Consider the following 21,388-nt stretch of genomic DNA (forward strand, 5'->3'; position numbering starts at 1 on the left):
AAAACAGACGGTAAAAAAAAAAGTCAATCATAAGGATTAAGGTTTTGAAGTATCTGTCATATCTGGGAGATCAGGAAAAGTGTATATATTTTTTTGGGTGACACATATTTAACCCCTTTTTTTTGGCACAAAACTACCTCCATAATTCTAATTAAATTTGAATTACCGATACTGGGTTACATGTCCCGTGACAGTTGTGGGGGTTGTAGAGTTTGTAGGCCAACCGTTTGGAAGTTACAGACATTTTTGTGAGAATACTGAGTTTCAAAATGTCTCTTGGTCTGACAAACAGCTCTGCCACTTTCCACAGCAGATACGGAAGGCCGACATGGGTGGATGTGGTGGATTTAGATGCATCCCATGCAAAACAACATATCTCTAGCTCAAATTGACAGATTTTTATTGGGATTTTTTTTAGGTTAATTAGATTTGTTGCACAGGTACGTCAATAGACTTAAGAATTTGAATAAAGTTTAGATCAAAGCTGAATCAATGTCTCGCAAGATCACTTAATGATTCATTAGTATTCTACATAGGCCTAACATACCAAATATAATAGCATAGTATAACTTTACTGTTAGACCAGAATCACCACTTATTTTCTTATTTAGGCTACAACATTTTATATGCATTATAAAAATCATCCACATCATCACATATTAGTTATTTGAATCGAGCTTTGAGGACCACTAGTAAAGTTTTTTTCCATTGCTTTATATATATTTCCACACAGGTTGGAATACAGATATGATCAAAATTATAATGCACTTTTAGTGTAAGAGCTGTTTGAAATAACAGCTGGTTTGGCTGGGTGTTTTTTTTTTTTTGACTGCCTGGTGAATGTAAGTGTAATAGACCAATAAGAGTTTGCCCTCCTCTCTGCCAATAATTTTGTTTTCAGGTGACGCATCCCACCCATAAGGCCCTCTGACCACTCCCAGACAGTCCTATCAAAGTTCTTGCTGGAGAAGCTATTTATTTTTGACAATCACAGTAGGGTACTTAATTGATACACAGATATTGAGAGAAAAATGTTGCCATTGGACCTTCAACAAAAAAGCTTGACATGAAGGGGCCTCTAATTGCCTTCGCAGCATATGACTCCTCGCTGCGATGGTAGTAGGGGTACATGACGGCTATTTGACAAGACCATAACGGTCTGACTTTTTGGGGCCAATGTACAATAAACTTAAATGACCCTTTTATATTTTTTCCCCCGAAAAGCACATGGATGTGTGTGAAATGGATAAGCATAAACTTGTGATTTTGTCATATATGCGAAAACATGCCTTTTGAATTTTGTCCAACGTTAGTAGCAGCATAGTCAAGGATGTGTTATGCAATATTGGGACGCTATACTTTACAGACCAAGTTGAACAAATGTAAACCTTGAATTTGGAAGCTTAAAATATTCCCTCTGGTGGCCAAGTTGATATATATTAAGTGATGCCATTGGTTGGTGGATGTGAAGTCTGAGATCTTTGATAGGCTGATGTGGAATTTGTTACAGGAAATAATCACTGCCAACTGGTCAGGCTAGCATAGGGCTAAATGTGCCAGGTTATGTAATGTGCAACAGCTAACGGTAGCCTTGTCAAATACAACTATGTCAGCGATTTGAATTGGCTGATGCATATTTTGAGACAGAGAAAGTTTAAACTCAAACTTTTTCTAATGTTCGCAAGTATGGACCCCCTCTATTTATCTAGTTTTGTACAGTAGTGGAGATAAGTTTACAGTATAAGGTGCTGCTCTTCAAATACTCAAAGGGTGGAGTCAAAGTAAAGATCATACTCCTCTGTGGTCAATTGTTTCTTTGATTTTAAAAGAACTAGGTTTGACTTACATGCCCATGAATGAGATTTCTTTAATTAGCCTTTTAATCAAATTCCTTTTTTGTTAGTCAATAATCCTTTTTATGACTAATCACTCTAAAAGCAAGTTTCATCATAGTTTATTCAGAACTATTTGGTGGATGGTGATATTAACAGGAAGGTAGTTTGTTTCACTTTAGCTTCTCAAGTGTACCAAGTGTAGGTATTTGTCAGGGGCATCAGGAAGTTGTAATGTTCCGTTTGATTCATGTTCAGTAGGCCATCATACTTTGCTCTATTGTGTTGTTTACCATGCTAAGAGTAAGGCCTAGACAATTATGAACCAAAAAGCAGACTAAGTTAACTCGTACACAAAGGGGGGAAGAATGGTGCAAAAGTGATAGTTAAGAACAAATGTTTTTTATCCAATTGGAATATTGATTTGTGAGAATTGATTGTTTCCTTATTTTTGGTTGGTCCTGATTTTAAAAAAGATTGAGTCAGTGATCTGCACATTCATCCTAATGGCAATATCAGGTGACATTTTGTGACGTTATGTACACACTTTCAACATAGCTGTGTATGAGGTGTCTATTCAAGTGCAATGGGTGTTGCTACTCCAGTGTACGGGCAGTTGACTAGTTGTAGTCCTGGACATTTTGAAAGAGGAAAATCTAGTCATAAGGCAGTAAACGCATAAATAAATGTCATAGCACAGGTAGTCAGCATCATGTAGACTTCAGCAGTTTGATTTAAGCCCTCAATTTTCTTTATTTGATTTTGTTTTTTAGTGCTTTTTCTGCAGGGGAGAGGTAGTTTTGTCAACAGAATCCTCTTGTGTTTTAGATCAGAGTGTGTTGTGTTGTCTTTTTCTCTTGGGTTTTTTTCTTCTGTACGAAGTATAAAACACCAGTGGCATGTCAATCACTTGTTATGAGCAGAATGTATACCGTAACTACACCCCCACACCCTCAATATTGTTTACAAGACATCAAGTGTGTTTCGGTTTAGTCTCTCTCACCTTAACGGTTTGAGCCCTGCCTTGATTTCTTTATTTCATCATTTATTGAACCACAAAGGCTTGAAATTGTGATGGCTAATTAGTGTCAAATCTAACCTTGGAATTCCAAGCTTGCAGCAAACATACAGAGCAATAGTTTTAACCATTCAAATTATTTTTCATTCAAAAAATAATTCTACATTTGGTTGATCAAGACAACATCCCCTGTGATTTTTGTCGAGACACCGGTGTCTCATACACACATCCAAATATTATTTCCAAGCCACACCAGTGAAGAATCATTCATATTAGGAAATGTACACCGGTCTCATTCCCTTCTCCCCCCTACTGTGAACCACTTGGCCATGCCCTAGATTACCCTATGACCTCATCAGTCTGCAACAAGTTACCTCTACTGTGTCCATCTGAGTGTTCATTTAATATTTAACTGGACATACTGTTATTTTACATAATAGAATCACATTTTCAAGCCTTTTTCTAGTTTCCTTTATTGAACAAGACAGTAGCTGGTTCATTAGAATGGGAAATGACTAATAAAGCATGGAGAACTACTCTTTAAATGGTGACAAATAACCTATTTATTATCTTTCTGACACCTGTGGTATGTTTCAGTTAAAGGTCTCCGCTGTGTAAATTTTCCTCCTGTAATGCGTTGGAGACATTGTACATAATTGTAAATAAATATCCCAGGACGTTTTGCACCCTCTTTGTACTAGTCTAAACTTGCGTAGAATGTGGGGTTCTAACAGCAACGAGACAGTGCGCTCGCTGCAGGTGATGTAACAACGTCACTTTTTTTATTTGTACAATGTAGTTGAATTGTGTACATATTGTTGGAGCAGCTATGGGGGAAGGGGTTTGTTGATGCTATCGTCAGTGCTGTAAAAGATCCAGTACTTTCACCTCTAGCTGTGTTGATTTCCTGCAAAAACAAAGGCGAGAAAATTAAAAAAGACTAAACTGATAAGAAAAATTCTAAATTGTTATTTTCTACAGTTGCATGTACAGAGAGCGCGAGAACTGCTGTTGTTCCTCAGAGATTATGTTCGTAAATAAAATTTTGAAATATTTCCTGTTTTCTGCTTTTACTTTGTCCTCATTCATACACTCTTAAATATGCCTTGTGTCATTCGGGAGATGGGCACATCTATTTTAGCACCATGCCAACACACGCACACAGTTTCTGAGCCAAATGAAGAACTTTAATAACAGTTCATTTTTATTCATTAAGATTGGTTAGCACATTTATCACAGGCAAGTTAAGTTGATAGAATACCAATCAGTGTACACATGTGTCACACTTTACATCTATGTATACTTTATTTGGCAGGGACAATGTACAACAAATCATCAGTCTGAGTATGAGAAGGGATGTGTTGCACCAGATTTAATTTACATTTTCATTTCATCGTCCCAGGAGGACGCCTGGAAAAGTGTGTGTTTAGGCTGATATTTAGATCTATGATCATGAGGGGTTTTGACTTTTGAGAAAAACATAAAGACCTGTGGGTATAACAGGCCTATTTTTTTGCCATGCAATATGACCAGTAGATGCCATTATATTTGTTGACACAGAAGTATTTATAGTAGGTTACTTATGAGCCAGATATGAAGGGGGTAACCATTTGAAATCATCCTCTAAACAAAGTTAAGAAATATGTCGATCTGTCAGTGCGAAATAGGCCTAGGCCACAGTGCGTACAAACACTGATCTACGAGCAGATAGACTTCCCACCAATGACACTTCGGTTACTCACCGACCTGCCCACTTGGCTGGAGTTGTGCTATCTCATCTAACCTATCCTGCCTTGCCCAGCGGTGTGTGTGGATGTCCAACACTACTGACTAACAGCTGTCTCGGCATTGTCTCTAACAATGGACTTTGAAACGAAGATTTATACCAAAATCGGTGGATATGGACGATATAACAGAATTGTTTCCATATTCAGCTGGTTTCCGAATTTTGCTGTGATGCTGAATCTTTTTTGCGACGTTTTTTACACCCTGATTCCCGGGTCGTACCACTGTAAACCCGACCCGACCCTTTTACCTTCGGGTTTTCTTTTCAGTAATTATTCCAGACAAGGGTATCTCAATGTTGCCATACCGTGGGAGAATGGTTCTGGACTGAGTCACTGTAAACTTTATAAGTACCCTAGAAACGTCTCCAACTTCATAGACATCATTCCAAAGGAGATAGTGCCATGTACGAGAGGATGGGAGTACGACCAAGCTGCGGCGCTTCAGAGCAACTACGTGACAGAGGTAAACAAATATATACTTGGATTCGATGGTTTGTGGTTGTTTTAGGAGAGTTTGTGCTTTTGCCAGATTAGCAATCATTTGTGTGCTAGTGATGTTTTTATGACGACGCATTTACCTTACCTGATTTGTTATTCATCCATTCAAAGTCGGCTGCTCAAAGTACATTTGGGTTTAGCCTATTACTTCGGGGTTTGCCATTTTTTAATTCCCATTTGTGTTAATTGAGCTTGTCCCTGCTGGGGCAAGAGCTGGTCATCAATAGGCCTACTAGATAACGTAAATAGATTTTATTTTTTATTTTACCTTTATTTAACCAGGCAAGTCAGTTAAGAACACATTCTTATTTTCAATGACGGCCTGGGAACAGTGGGTTAACTGCCTGTTCCTACTCATTGCTCAAGTCTGCTGTTGGTTAACATGCTTTAGAGTTTGTAACTCTAGGATACATGGTGTTTTGGTTATGTGCTGAATTTGATTAACAGATTTCAACAACACAAAATCCTATTAGCACTATTTATCAGATCACATTAGTCTGTTAATTACATAACGAAACTGCTGTGCAGAGCCATGAAATATGGGTGAATGTGTGATTATGTGATGATAGCAGCACAACAGGAAATGCAGGGACAACCGTGTTCTTCCACCCTGATGGAGTTCCTGGGAAGATATGTCCTCAACAGAGCACATGAGAGGGGTCAGTCTAGGATGAGCATTCATCTTTCTGTACTGACCCTTAGCCAGCTCATAACCAAGGAACACTCGAGTTCAACTGCATTTATTTGGCTCTAAGGGAACCCTTTTCAGATGTTTTACTACTAGGCCTATATTCTTATTTCAGACTAGCACGGTCAATGCCTCTCTAACGCTGTCCAGTTTTGCGTCTTGGGAAAAGTTTACTAAATGTTGACTTATTGCACCTGGACAAACCTCACCAGCCCATTATAATATCAAAAAAGGGGAAGGCCCATCCCACTGCAAATACTGGAACGGGATCTTGGTAAACAGAAGTATAAGCAGTTACTCAAATGTTCAGACACAAGGCAAATACTGGTGTGTGTGTGAGAGAGAGTGTGTGTGCCGGCTGTACAGGAATTCAACAAGGCAGACAGTAGTCCTGATGTGGTGTATTTTCTCGCGCATGTTTCCCTGGCAACCAACCCCCATTTTTAACGGGTGGGATGATAACGACAGATCAAGAGATGAAGCAAGGGAGGGAAAAGGAGCAAATTAAATTATTAGATGGGGGGGAGGAAGAAAGAAAGCGTTAGAGTAGGGTGAAGAATGGTGGAAGGCACTGGAAACCAAACAGTGCAGTGGCTCTAATGTGATAAACCTATCTGCAGTCACTCTTATTCAATCAGGAGATGATATCTATCACACAGCTGAATTCCTCCTCCTGAATTCCTCCTCCTTCGCACAAGGATGTCCATTGCCCTCAAGTGTGTGTGTGTGTGTGTGTGTGTGTGCCACCCATTATGTCATTATTTCAGTGGCTCCATTGACTTGGCTCTTTTACCTCATTCCTAACTGTGGCAAAAGGGTCATTCCATGTTATCCATGTTATTTCAGAAAGCCATGACACCCGCCATCTCAGATTGTTCTGAAATCGTTTCTGTAGTTAGGAACAGATAAGATTAGCCTTCCTGAAACATTATTTTGTTGAAAATAATTGTATCTCGGAGAAATTAAGCTAATTGATTGCAACTAAATAGTTACTATATGAATCCTGTACATTTAAAATCGCCAATTTGGGTCAAATCAATTATATTTCAACAAATAATGTTTCAGAAATGCTAATCTATTTTTTTATTTTATTTTTTAAAATTTTTTACCCCTTTTTTCTCTCCAATTTCGTGTTATCCAATTGGTAGTTAGTCTTGTCCCATCGCCGCAACTCCCGTTCAGACTCGGGAGAGGCGAAGGTCGAGATCCATGCGTCCTCCGAAACACGACCCTGCCAAGTCGCACTGCTTCTTGACACTGCTCGCTTAACCCGGAAACCATCTGAACCAACACCGTACAGCAGAAGGAGTCGCTAGAGCGTGATGGGCCAAGGACATTCCAGCTGTCCAAACCCTCCCATAACCCGAACGACGCTAAGCCAATTGTGCGCCGCCTCATGGGTCTCCCGGTTGTGGCCGGCTGCAACACAGCCCGGGATCTAACCCGGATTGTGGCCTCCAACTTAGGAGGCCACTATCTTATCTTTTTCTAACTACAGAAACTATTTCAGAACAATCTGAGATGGTGGGTGTCAATCCTCTTTATTGTTCTTTTTGAGGTGGAATGACTCACCATCTCTCTCTCTCTCTCTCTCTCTCTCCACAGTGGAACCTAGTGTGTGTTGACTACTGGAAGATTCCTCTGCAGCACATCTGCTTCATGACAGGGTGGATTGTGGGATATGTCCTCCTGGGCACAGTGTGTGACTGGTAGCTACACTTCTGCATTTTGTGTGCGTGATGTTTCTGTTGTATTTATGTATAATTGTAAACTACAATTGTATTAATTTCACCACACATATTTAATGTTTATGTTATTGATGGCATTAGGCTGTTATGAATGTTTAATATGTGTGCATGGGAAGCTATGTGTCTCTAACTGTCTTTTCTCTGTTCAGGTTGGGTCGTCGACAGGGCTTCCTGCTGTCTGTGTCTCTGTCCGGTCTGTTAGGAGTTGCTGTGTGTCTGTCCAACAGCCCTGTAGTGTTTCTGTTGCTACGCCTGTCTCAGGGTGCCATGTTGGCTGGGGTCTTCCTCTCCTCTTACCTCGCCAGTAAGTACACTTGACTCACCCTACTAATACCGCTCACTCCTGAGTACACACTTAACGGGGCAGTTTAAATTAAATAAAATTATCAGACAAAACACACATGACAAGAGACAACACTGCATAAAAAGATACCTAAGACAACACCGCATGGTAGCAGCACAACATTGTAGCATCACAAAACATGGGTACAAACATTATTGGGGACAGACAACAGCACAAAGGGCAAGAAGGTAGAGACAATAATGCATCACGCAAAGCAGCAACTGTCCATGATGGCAGGGGAAGCTGTACAGATAAGTCATCCAAAGGGCTTTGACTTTCCAAACACAGATGAAAGCTAACACTATATGATGCCCCGTCTCCTTATTAATTCAGCCATTTACGTAGATAATAGCAAGTGTAAATTTGAGGGTTGCGTTAATGCAAAATGCAAGCGTTTTTCACCTAGAAAATAAATATAAAATGCATAAGAAATATCTTGCTGCGTTTTTTGTAAACGCAGATCTAAGATGCTTCTTATTGTAATTTCTGCTCTGTATCAGACACATTTTGTGCTTCAGTTGCACTTTTCCACTCTGGGAATTCACCAATGGGCGTTCTATCAGCAGACAGCGCTCTGACTGTGGAGCTGCTTTTCTCCTGTACGTTTCTCGGTGTAGTCGTCTATTTTTCTCTGGTAAAATGCAATATTAACTTCAAGCAAAAAACTTCAAGCAAAAAAAACCTGTGCTTTTTCATTGTAAGCTCATTCACTTGTGTGGCTGCCAGCCAAATAGCGTTGCGCACTTTCTGAATGTGTTGCACAAATGTATTTTCTGTGAAGGAAAACAGTAGTGGTTTAGTTAGTAGTCGCACGGCCCTGATCACTAATTGAAGCAAAAAAACTGTTGACTTTAAATATGAAACACGACCCCTGTCAATTCACAGCTAAACTCAACTGCTCCTGATTTTCCCCGCTGTGTAATTTACAAACAAACACTTAACTGGCTCAACTGTTCTGGGGAACGGCGGTAAGCTTCGTAATGTGAAAGGTCAAATGAAGAACGCGGTCTGCAGGTATTTACTTAAAAAGCTACAAATGTAAATTTATTGAAAAACTTCGGTATTGACGGTATTAAAAAAGCCTCCTGTGGCTATTTCTAAATACCCCGGTATACGGTATACCCTTGTATACGGTATACCGCCCAAGCCTAGGGCAGTTACTGGTATTGTTTTTACGTCAGCGCAGAGTATTTCTGTGAAATGTAATCACGTTTCCTCTTCAAAATGTAATATCATTTGTGAAATGGTCATGTGGATCATATTGTAGATTTCTGTATTCTGGACAGTTCAGGTGGGAGTTCTACATCCGACTTTGTTTAGCTGAATTAAAGCAGTCGGCTAAATATATTTAAATATATTTAATGGCAGTTTTTATTACTTCTCACTCAGAAGTATGTCAGTGGCTAACATCTGTTAAATAACTATAGACCAAACCCATATATCAAAAGCTCTCACACAAAGTGCTTCCCTTAGCGTTGTGTAGGGACAATGATCTATGGGAAGCCAGGACGAACTCATTCTCACAATTTCACTAATATCATCAAAATCAATCAATCCTAGCAACATTTTCTGATTTAAGTAGAAACATGTTAAAAAATTATAAGTACCATGTAAACTCGGCAAAAAAAGAAAGGTCCCTTTTTCAGGACCCTGTCTTTCAAAAATAATTACTAAAATCCAAATAACTTCACAGATCTTCATTGTAAAGGGTTTAAACACTGTTTCCCATGCTTGTTCAATGAACCATAAACAATGAATGAACATGCACCTGTGGAACGGTCGTTAAGACACTAACAGCTTACAGGCGGTAGGCAATTAAGGTCACAGTTATGAACACTTAGGACACTAAAAAGGACTCTTAAAAACCACCAAAAGAAAGATGCCCAGGGTCCCTGCTCATCTGTGGGAATGTGCCTTAGGCATGCTGCAAGGAGGCATGAGGACTGCAGATGTGGCCAGGGCAATAAATTGCAATGTCCGTACTGTGAGATTCCTAAGACAGCCCTACATGGTGACAGGACAGACCGCTGATCATCCTCGCAGTGGCAGACTACGTGTAACAACCACCTGCACAGGATTGGTACATCCGAACATCACACCAGCGGGACAGGCCCCATTCTCTGCTGCCAATGACTGGAACGTACTGCAAAAATCACTGAAGCTGGAGAGTCACGTCTCCCTCACCAGCTGTCAGAGCAGCTCACATATCACTGCACCTGTACATAGCCCATCTGTAAACAGCAAATTCAACTACCCCATCCCTATACTGTATTTATTTGCTCCTTTGCACCCCATTATCTCTACTTGCACATTAATCTTTTGCACATCTACCATTCCAGTGTTTAACTGCTATGTTGTAATTACATCACCACCATGGCCTATTTATTGCCTTTACCTCCCTTCTTACCTCATTTGCACTCACTGTACATAGACTTCGATTTTTTTCTACTGTATTATTGACTGTATGTTTGTATATTCCATGTGTAACTGTGTTGTTGTATGTGTCGAACTGCTGTGCTTTATCTTGGCCAGGTTGCAGTTGTAAATGAGAACTTGTTCTCAACTAGCCTACCTGGTTAAATAAAGGTGAAATAAATAATAATAAAATAAGGTAGCGGATGGCAACAACAACTACCCGATTTACACCAGGAACGCACAATCCCTCCATCAGTACTCAGATTGTCTGCAATAGGCTGAGAGAGGCTGGACTGAGGTCTTGTAGGCCTGTTGTAAGGTAGGTCCTCACCAGACATCACCCGGCAACAATGTCGCCTATGGGCACAAACCCACCGTCGCTGGACCAGACAGGGCTAGCAAAAAGTGCTCTTCACTGAAGAGTCGCAGTTTTGTCTCACCAGGGGTGATGGTTGGATTCGCTTTTATCGTCTAAGGAATGAGCGTTACACCGAGGACGGTACTCTGGAGCGGGATTGATTTGGAGGTGGAGGGTCAGTCATGGTCTGGGGCGGTGTATTCACAGCATCATAGAAATGAGCTTGTTGTCATTGCAGGAAATCTCAACGCTGTGCGTAACAGGGAAGACATCCTCCTCCCTCATGTGGTACCCTTCCTGCAGGCACATCCTGACATGACCCTCCAGCATGACAATGGCACCAGCCATACTGCTCGTTCTGTGCGTGATTTCCTGCAAGACAGGAATGTCAGTGTTCTGCCATGGCCAGCGAGAAGCCCGGATCTCAATCCCATTGAGCACGTCTGGGACCTTTTGGATCGGAGGGTGAGGGCTAGGGCCGTTCCCCCCAGAAATGTCCAGGAACTTGCAGGTACCTTAGTGTAAGAGTGGGGTAACATCTCACAGCAAGAACTGGCAAATCTGGTGCAGTCCATGAGGAGGAGATGCACTGCAGTACTTAATACAGATGCTGATTGTTACTTTTGATTTTGACCCCCCTTTATTCAGGGACACATTATTCCATTTCTGTTAGTCACATGTCTGTATAACTTGTTCAGTTTATGTCTCAGTTGTTGAATCTTGTTATGTTCATACAAATATTTACACGTTAAGTTTACCGAGAATAAACACAATTGGCAGTGAGAGGACGTTTCTTTTTTTTGCTGAGTTTATATTACTAAAACATAAGTTGAGAAAAATACTGTTGCTGCTTCCTGTTGTCATGGTGTCAAAACACCAGTTTTAAATAATATCAATATGCTGAAATAAGTTCTGATGTTGAAGACTAGATTTTTTAAAATGCTCCCTATACACACGTCACTTGTATACTGAACAAAAATATAAATTAAATATAAATTTGAATGCACTGAGGTACTGTGACGAGATTTTGAGGCCCATTGTCGTGCCATTCACCCGCCTCCATCACCTCCTGTTTCAGCATGATAATGCATGGCCCCATGTCGCAAGAATCTGTACACAATGCCCGGAAGCTGAAAATGTTCCACATGGCTCGCATACTCACCAGACATGTCACATGTTGAGCATGTTTGGAATGCTCTGGATTAACGTGTGTGAGAGATTGTTCCAGTTCCTGCCAATATCCAGCAACTTCACAGAGCCTTTGAAGAGGAGTGGGACAACATTCCACAGGCCACAATCAACAGCCTGATCAACTCCATGCAAAGGAGATGTCGCGTTGCATGAGGCAAATGATGGTCACACCAGATATTGATCCATGCCCATACTTTAAATGTTTTTCTTCTGGTATCTGTAACCAAAAGATGCATATCTGTATTCCCATGTGAAATCCATAGAATAGGGCCTAATTATTATTATTTTTGACTGATTTCCTTATATTAACTGTAACTCAGTAAAATATTTGAAGTTGCGTTTATATTTTTGTTCATTGTATTTTGCTAAATTAGTACCTTAACTGCTCACCCATCAACAGTTACCAAACGGTCACTCCAGACTGAAATTGATTCGCTTGTTCTACTTTAATTAATCAATAGCGCACACAGATGAATCAATCACGTCAATATTGCATAGAAGTCAATGGAACTGAGACAATTTGGTGCCACTACATGTCATTTGCACTCTCCTAAAAGTACTGCAAAGCTACTGGTAATATACCAAAGTTACGGGAATCTTCAGTCATTTTGGTAATCTATCGTAACTCTGGTCATTTATACTTGGATAACTGTATTCATATATAGTTTACATTTTTTGTGTGCAACCCAAAGATTGTGTGTTTGAATCTCATCACTGACAACATTTGATTTTCACATTTTCTACTACTTTCTATTTTTTAAGCTACTTTGCAACTTAGCATGTTTGCTAACCCTTCCCCTAACCTAAATCCCAACCTTAACTCCAAACCCAGCTAGAGTTAGCCACCTAGCTAACATTAGCTACAAAAAATTGGAATTCGTAACATATCGTACGAAATGGATGATGGATAGCCACAAATGAATAAATACCATAAGAAACGTGCCATACTATTTGGAATGTCCCAGATTTATGTTTTTTACTTCCAGGTTGACCATAGCCCTCTATTGCTGCTATGGGGGTTAGAAAGTCCTTACTTTATGTCCCATGATCCCACACCAATCCCTAGCCTCTGGATTCCTCACTTGGGGGTTTCCCTCTGTTGCCAATAAACATCAAGGATCACTGGAGGGAAAAGTGATTGGGGGATGTTTAAGGGATAGGGAAGGGTGACAGGTTAGGGGTTGGACTGTGTCGGAGTGGTGGTCGCATACCCGGGTCACCGGGTGCCATCTTGTTGCACTGCTGTCTTATTAGGGTTCAAAGGGCATGTCGGATGGGACGTTAAACGGGTGTCCTGACTCTCTGAGGTCATTAAAGATCCCATGGCACTTATCGTAAGAGTAGGGGTGTTAACCCCGGTGTCCTGGCTAAATTCCCAATCTGGCCCTCAAACCATCACGGTCACCTAATAATCCCCAGTTTACAATTGGCTCATTCATCCCCCTCCTCTCCCCTGTAACTATTCCCCAGGTCGTTGCTGCAAATGAGACCGTGTTCTCAGTCAACTTACCTGGTAAAATAACGGATAAATAAAATAAATACATTTAAAAAGCAGCCTGGAGCCAAGCTGAGCATTACTTATTCACTGACTCTCTCCTTCCCCCTTTACACCCCCTCCCTCTCTCAGAGATGGCTTGAGTGTGAGGTAACTCAAGGCTCTCTGGGCTAGACCATCCCTAGACCAAGAGTCGTCCCCTCCCCAGTGTTGTTCCATTGTTAGGGGGTTTGGGGTTTTCTTGCTATAACCTTCCTGTGATTGTGAGCTAATTGTGTGAAATGGTGTGTTCTTTGCTGGGTGAAAGCGGTCAAGCAGTGCTCCATGTGTTTTTAAGACCCTTCTGTGTGTGGGAGTAATGGTGCTAGATACAGCCTGAGAGGGAGGCCCACCGCAGTCTTTAACACACCCACACGCACATTTGCTCTTCTTACATTCCTCTAAGGTCACTGGTTAAATTTTGGTTTTAGGCTGTATTCTGGAGGACTGCCTCTGATCTGCTGACAGAGAGTTCTTCAAAGGGGGAGTGGGGGAACAATAGCAGGACAGAACATAGTGGAAGAAAATTTGTATATTTTTTCCTTTGTTTTCTCTGTGGGGTTTTGAAGGAGGAGAACTAGGACATTGGAGTTTAGGTCAAAGTAGAGAGGAATTTCACACCACACAAATGGTCACAAATAGTTTTATGGTCAGTCAGGCTACTACTTGCATTTTCTTTCTCTCTTTCCTCTATCTCCTTCCTTCATCCTCTGCATCTCCCTTTGTGTGTTCTCCAGGACTGGAGCTGTGTGACCCTCCCCATCGTCTCATGGTTGAAATGGTCAGTGGTTTCTTTGCCGTCGTGGCAGAGCTCTTGTTGCCGGGGCTGGCGGTGCTCTGTCGTGATTGGCCAGTTCTTCAAGCAGTGGCAACCTTGCCATTGCTCCTGTTGCTCTCCTATTGGTGGTGAGTCTGTCATAAGCATTTTTTTGTGTAAACCCGGTATAGTGCAAGGGGAGGCAAAGTACGGCTCACCAGGTACTTCAATCCAGCCCGCGAGACAATTATTATTTATTTTTTTACAATTGTTGTTTTTTGTGTTTTTTTTCCTCATACATTTTGTGATATTGTCAGGAGAATTCTATACTCCTGTTCATTTACCAATTCAATTAAGTTACCCTTAGTCTGTTATATCAGGATTTGTAAGATACTGATAGAAAAGGAAACAGACAGAGGCCCAGTCTACCAAAGTTAAATGTTTATTCACGGGAACGTTCTGAAGTCAAGAATACAAATCTATTCATTTTATAGTGACTTCTCACGCCCACACATACACACAAACATACGCACGCCCACACATACACACAAACATACGCACGCCCACACATACACACAAACATACGCACGCACACACACAAACATACGCACGCACGCACACACAAACATACGCACGCACACACATACACACAAACATACGCACGCACACACAAACATACGCACGCACACACATACACACAAACATACGCACGCACACACATACATACGCACGCACAAACATACGCACGCACACACATACGCACACACAAACATACGCACGCACAAACATACGCACACACAAACATACGCACGCACTGTCTGTCTCACTACCCAGCCGACAGAGATGGTGACTTTGTCCTTGAGACGTACTCCCCGTCCTCTCACAAATCTCTAGTCAGGTCGGCACCAAGCCCAGACAGTCTGTGTTTAGAATACCATAAAGGCATATTGTTTCACCCTAATTCTGACTAGGACTACACATTTATTGATTATGATTTCATACATTATAATCAATACAATGATATGTTTCAGGGCGGAATATTCTAATCATTCAATTAACAGACTATTCTCACCTATCAGATATCCAATTGGTAGTTAGTCTTGTCCCATCGCTGCAACTCCTGTACGGAAGAGGCGAAAGTCGAGAGCCGCGTGTCCTCCGAAACACAACCCAGCCAAGCAGCACTGCTTCTTGACACAATGCCCACTTAACGCGTAAACCAGCCGCACCATTGTGTCGGAGGAAACACCGTGGACAGCTGGTGACCATGTCAGCGTGCATTCTCCCTGCCCGCCACAGGAGTCACTAGAGCGGAAATCTTGGCCTACCAGACCCTCCCCTAACCTGGACGGCGCTGGGCCAATTTTGCGCCGCCTCATGGGTCTCCCAGTCACGGCAAGCTGTGACACAGCCTGGGATCGAACCCGGGTCTGTAATGACACCTCAAGCACTGTGATGCAGTCCCTTAGACCGCTGCGCAACTATGGAGGCCCCCGCAAATTGACTTGAACAAACAATTGGTCCCCCAAAAAAATGTGGCCGATGTGGCCCTCGAACCAAAAAGTTTGCCCACCCCTGGTATGGTGTATATTGTTTGTCATGGGACAGAACGTCTAAAGGCATGGATGGAGAAAGAGGGATGTGTGTTATAATTATTATGCATTTTTGTGGAAGGACAGGAAGTAGAGAGAGTGTCATGGATGGAGGAATAGACGTGTGTTTTTCTATTCCTGTTTTCTCGTATCCCCCTCAGTTGTCCATCAGTGTTTCCCGAGTCTCCCCGCTGGCTTCTGGCCACAGGTCAGATCCACCAGGCTAAGAGGTGTCTCCAGATCTTCTCCACCAGAAACAGAGTCTATCTCAATGAGGACATCTACCCTGCTGAGAACCTGCTCTCAGGTATCATCATCCCCCACCCTATCCTGACCCTTTTAGCTGGTCTGTGTCAATGAATAATGTCTGCTGCCTTTGGTAGTGTAATTGGTTGCGGCGAAATCCTGCACGGAGCCTTTACCGTGTGTTGCCACTTTTAAGAGCGCATCAGCAGTCAGGAAGGAGGAAATGAAAATGACTCTTCCGCTCTGTGAGAGCTGTCGGTTGACGCGGTAGTTTTGACTGTGTGTATCTCTGCAGAAGTCTTGTTTATTTTCAGCGTGCTTAGTTCGTAAAGTGTTTAAATCGATCGCCGGTGTTACCGCTCAATGTCGTGTTTTGAATCTGTTGGGACCGCTCTTGTCATTGATCGCATGGATTAGTAGCAACATTGTTGCGAAGCGTTGACAAATAAACCAACAAACCAGACTGGCAGACAGACGAGTGCAACTGAAAGCCTGGAGTTTATAGCTAAGACATAGCCCTCTCTCGCTCCAGTGCTTCACACTGGAGCTGATGTATTTGATTTATGTTGCGCTGCACGCCATAGTATGTTCAGTACTGCTGGCCTACTATTGCTTTCAGGACATATTTGTGACAGTGGTGTTCAACAGAGTGTGCATTTGAGATTGTTTATTATATGGGATTATTGATTGAACTATATGTATATTGATTCCTATGGTTTTCTGTCCTTAAGAGACTTAGGTACATTTTTTAAGCCCTTTTTTTGTTTTGTCTACACCCACACAATTTCATACACCCATTCACTCTTCACTCTGGGAACTAACACAGAGTATTGCAAATCATTTGTTGATGACTGGGTTCTCTATAGTCGGTTACCTATGAGTCGCTCTAATCCTTATTATTGTGTGAGGTATTATTGGTTGGGTTACCCCTGTGGTGTGCCAGTGGAGAGAGAGGATACCTGGCAAACAGGCTACACTCTAGGCAGCCTCGTGTGTGTGTGTGTGTGTGTGTGTGTGTGTGTGTGTTGTGTGTGTGTGTGTGTGTGTGTGCTAGCTGTACTCTCTCTATCCTATTCTCTTCCTTTCAGCAGGGTTAATACCTGCCTGGCACCCAAACCAAAAATCTTTATCTTAACGTTGTAGCTGCATTGTTAGTGAGGTAAACTAATGCTTTGGGCGATACATCCAAACGCCCAGGTTTCCCCATATGTTAGGATATTGGTTTTCACTTATCCACAATCAGCACAGCAACACCTAACAGACAACCCATCCAGTCCACTCACAGCATTCCCTCATATCCAATATTAGTGAACTTTGTTTGAGGTACACCTAGCATTGGACATTTCTGAGATGGTTCAGAAGTGTGCCTGGTTACCTGTGCCAGCTAGACAACTGAGCTCTTTCACAGGCAGCCAGTCACTTAATGAGTGAGAGCATCCAACACCTGTGCTCTCCTGTGGTAGTCACGATAAGAGCTCTTTGTTTGTTGGACATTTCAATGCGACCGTAGTGTATTAAATCGCGAACTGGAATTACCTCCAAATCAAGACCCATGACATTTTATATTTTGGTAATTTATCAGATGCTCTTATCCAGAGTGACTTACAGGAGCAATCAAGGTTAAGTGCCTTGCTCAAGGACACACCGGCAGATTTTCCAACTAGTCGGCACAGGGATTCGAACCAGAGACCTTTCGGTTACTGGCCCAACGCTCTTAACTTCTCGTCCGACTGAATCGTTCCATTTAGTGTGATTTAATCGTAGGCACTGGTTCTGAGGAGAGAGATTCCCTATGGAATGTGGGTTATATGTTTGTACCAAGTTAACAGCGTTTGGGTCAAGTGCCCTTTGGCTTTGGTATTGGCAGTGTGAATGCAGGCTCATATCTCTCCTTCTCTCCCTCCCTCTCCTTTTCTTCTCGGTAGAGATCGATGCGGAGTACCCAGATTATACCCAGCCTTGCTACCACTCAGTCCTGGAGTTGCATTCCACCCGAGTGATCTGGAGGAACTGCCTCATCCTTAGCTTTACTATGTGAGTTAGGAGCTAACCCAGCTTGTATGACCTTCTATATGACTCCCTCCACTGAGCAATACAGCCACGAGGAATGGTAATGTTACCATTTACCGCAGCTGCTTTTAACAGTACAGTTTGGACAGAGTAAGTTTCATGTTTTGGGCCAAGGACCTAACCTTTCCTAACTCTCCTCCTCCAGGTTCATAGGCACAGGCATCCAGTACTGTTTCATCAGGAACCTTCACAGCTACTCCCACAACTTCTATTTTAGTTACTTCCTGCGTGTGGTGACTGGAGCTCTGGGATGTATCTTCCTCTGCCTGTCCGTCAACCGCTTTGGTCGCCGTGGTATCCTGCTTCTGTCTGCCATTATTACCGGCCTGTCCTCGCTGCTGCTGCTGGCCCTCACACAGTGTAGGTTTAACCTGCTTTATTTCTATGATGATGATACTACGTTGCTTTACTATTTCTATACACACATTTTCTTTAAGTGCACCAATACAGGGTCTCATACGGTCTTCTCTCCCCTGTACATGGTTCATTAGTAACTCTTCTCCTTGTACAGTAGCCATAGGTTTTCCACAATGACCTCATTCATAATGATGTCACTGTTATGATTCTGATTGGCCATTAGATTTTTTTCAGATGATTTCAGGTCAATTTTCTTTTAAATTGCCTGTTTCCTAGTTTGCCTAGTTTAGTGAGTCATCAGAAAGACGTGTCCTTGTCCTTCTCAAGATCTTTGTGGAGTGCTGGTGTTGGTGCTGTCTGTGCTGGGGCTCCTCTTCTCCCAGGCCCTGGCCATGCTCAGTGCATTCTTCGCCAGTGAGGTCATGCCCACCGTAGTCCGGTGAGTATTATGTCTACTCTCAGAATGCTGGGTCAGGTGCCCTTGACAATGTTAGTGAGCTCTATATCTCTCCTGACCCTCTCTCTCCCTCTGCCTCAGTGGTGGTTGCCTGGGGCTGGTGCTAGCGTCTGGCTGTATGGGGATGGCTGCCTCCTCTATGATGGAGCTCCAGAACAACAGGGGTTTCTTCCTCCACCACGTCATCTTCGCCTCCTTCGCCGTCCTCTCGGTGCTGTCCATCATGCTGCTGCCGGAGAGCAAGCGCAAGCCGCTACCCGACTCCCTGAAGGATGGAGAGGGCCAGCGACGGCCCCCTCTCTTCCTGTCCCGTGAAGACAACCTGCCCCTGCTCTATACCCGGTGTGGAGCCTCCGAGTACAACCCTGATAACTACTCCCACCTGGTCACCGCCACCAGGAAGATGCTCATCAAAGACAATTTACCCTATAAGATCGTTGTGCCCTCCCAGTCCCCACTGCTGCCTTCCAACAGCGAGATGCACTGAATACTGGAGGAAGAGGCACTAAGAGAGGACTTATCTTAGCAGCCTCTAACTACCATCACCCATTCTCCTCTCCCACAGAGAGACCTCACCTCAAACCCTCTGGATATCTCTCCCTGGTTTCATCCTGGGCTAGCTGCCTGGTTCCCCTTCACCAGACTGAGACGGTGTGATCCAGACTCGTATCGCTCTGAACGACTGGTCTTCTTGGATATTTGGAAGGGGAGGAGAGTTGGAGATGTGTGTATTTACTGTGTCAGTCTTATTTGTTGTTGTGCCAAGTGTTTCAAACAATACAACAGAAACGATCTGTGTGTGTGCTTGCACAGACTCTGCTGAAAGACTGTGCTAAGTCCTTTGGTGTTGTACTGATTGAGATCTGCTGTTTCTAAGACCTGTGTTAACGCCCTCTCTTCTCCAGGCTGTGCAGCATGGGAGCTATGGCTTTATTAACCACTAAGGCTCACTTGAGAAGCGTTGCTTGTCCACTTAACTGGTGACTGGTGCTTTTCAGTACTGCTGTCTTGTGACTGCAAAGAGAAAGAGCAGGGTCCTGACTGTTACTTAATCTGACTCATTGGTGACTCAACGAGGGGACCTCACAGATAGAAGTCAGTTTGGCTCAAACTGGAATGTATTGTAGCCAATTGTTAGATTTTTTTCTTTGGGGGGGGGGGACTCAATGAAGTACTGATAATATGACCTAAGCAATGAAAGTTAATTTCATCCTGTCCACTTGTTGGACGTGTTTTAAGAACATGAGATGTTGCCACATGATGATTTGCACCAGGAACAAAGTTGTTAAAATGATTGAAATGTGACCTCTACTCTGAGTCATTATAACCTTTCAAATGGGACTTTACCTCATTGTGCTTTTAGTTGTATCACGTCCATCTCTCTGCCTTAAACGGTGAACTTTCCTGTTCAAAGAAGGCAGTTGCTAGGACATGATACTTAACATTCTATAAGTAATTTAATTATATACATTTTTATCAACTATTAAACCACATTTCACTGCTCTTTTTGGTATTTGACTGTGGTTTGAGGTTGGCTGTGGAACTGTTTTACGTTATTGTTGGATAGGATGTTTACTCTAACTCATTCGCTCTTCCTTTTTCATCCCCCTCTTTTGCTTGCATGGGAACATAGCCCCTTGTACAGTGAGTTTATTAGGAAAAAATGTAAATGCAGCTGCTCAACTTTTCCCCACAGCGGACAATATTCTGTCCTTCTAAAAAATACTTATATTAAATTACATGTACAAAGTATTATATTATTTTCAGCTATGAATAACTTGACTGAATCTCGAAAGTCTGGAAGCTGAGGCCATACAATGTTGATCTACTGTTTGCTCCTCTTCACATGTCTCATAGAAAAACAAATAGAATAACGGTGATCTCGAGCATTAAGTAAAGAGATGCATAACTTCCTTTCAGATTATGGTGAACGAACAGACCCGGTGGGGACATTTTCAACAATGCTATTCTGCTTTTGACATCGATGGGGTCTTAATGAGGTCACTGGGTGTTGAACTAAGGTTGCTATAGTATTTTTCTGAAGCTGATCCACTTCTATTTTTAACTTTTATTTGCTTGCTCACCTCACTTTTCAAAAATGAAATCGGTTAAACAGTAAGTTTGAATGGCCCAAAACTGAAAATGTTTTGAGTTCTGCCCCGTGCTTCATATGTCTGATACAATGCTTACCACAAGATGGTGCTGTTCTCTTATAAATTTATTGAATGTACAAAGTCCACCATTTGTCTTTCAACTTTGTGTTGTGTTTTATCAACAAAGTCAGATTTTTGTATTTTGAAGAATTGGAAACGTATTTCAGTGTAAATAAAATAAGATGGCTTGGAGTAAGTCCAAACACACCATTGCCAAGTTCACAATGTCTGTTTGTACAGCGTTATCAAAATGATCCTGGAGCCAGATGGGATCATAGACACTGTTTTGTTGAGTGAAACACTGTTCTAACCTGCCCTTGAGTTTGTTTTGTGAATGTCAAAAT

General features: G+C 42.3%; 1 protein-coding gene across 3 annotated transcripts; it reads left to right on the forward strand.

Moving 5' to 3' along the window:
* The first annotated feature begins 4,561 nt into the window (after nt 1–4,561).
* Nucleotides 4,562–21,251, forward strand: LOC118393781 (putative solute carrier family 22 member 31). 3 transcript variants are annotated; one of them, XM_035786834.2, is made up of 9 exons: nt 4,568–5,100; nt 7,429–7,532; nt 7,721–7,875; nt 14,150–14,318; nt 15,923–16,068; nt 17,933–18,041; nt 18,223–18,437; nt 18,762–18,873; nt 18,973–21,251. In XM_035786834.2, the coding sequence occupies exons 1-9, from the start codon at nt 4,711–4,713 to the stop codon at nt 19,376–19,378; spliced, it is 1,806 nt and encodes a 601-aa protein (XP_035642727.1). In that variant the 5' UTR covers nt 4,568–4,710; the 3' UTR covers nt 19,379–21,251. The 3 variants fall into 3 exon arrangements, with proteins under 3 accessions (XP_035642728.1, XP_035642727.1, XP_035642729.1); XM_035786836.2 differs by lacking the exon at nt 4,568–5,100 and having other exon boundaries at nt 7,429–7,555; XM_035786835.2 differs by lacking the exons at nt 14,150–14,318; nt 15,923–16,068 and having other exon boundaries at nt 4,562–5,100.
* Nucleotides 21,252–21,388: the final 137 nt, after the last annotated feature.

Source organism: Oncorhynchus keta, chromosome 14, assembly GCF_023373465.1.
Source record: "Oncorhynchus keta strain PuntledgeMale-10-30-2019 chromosome 14, Oket_V2, whole genome shotgun sequence".
In the NCBI taxonomy this organism is placed as follows: domain Eukaryota; kingdom Metazoa; phylum Chordata; class Actinopteri; order Salmoniformes; family Salmonidae; genus Oncorhynchus; species Oncorhynchus keta.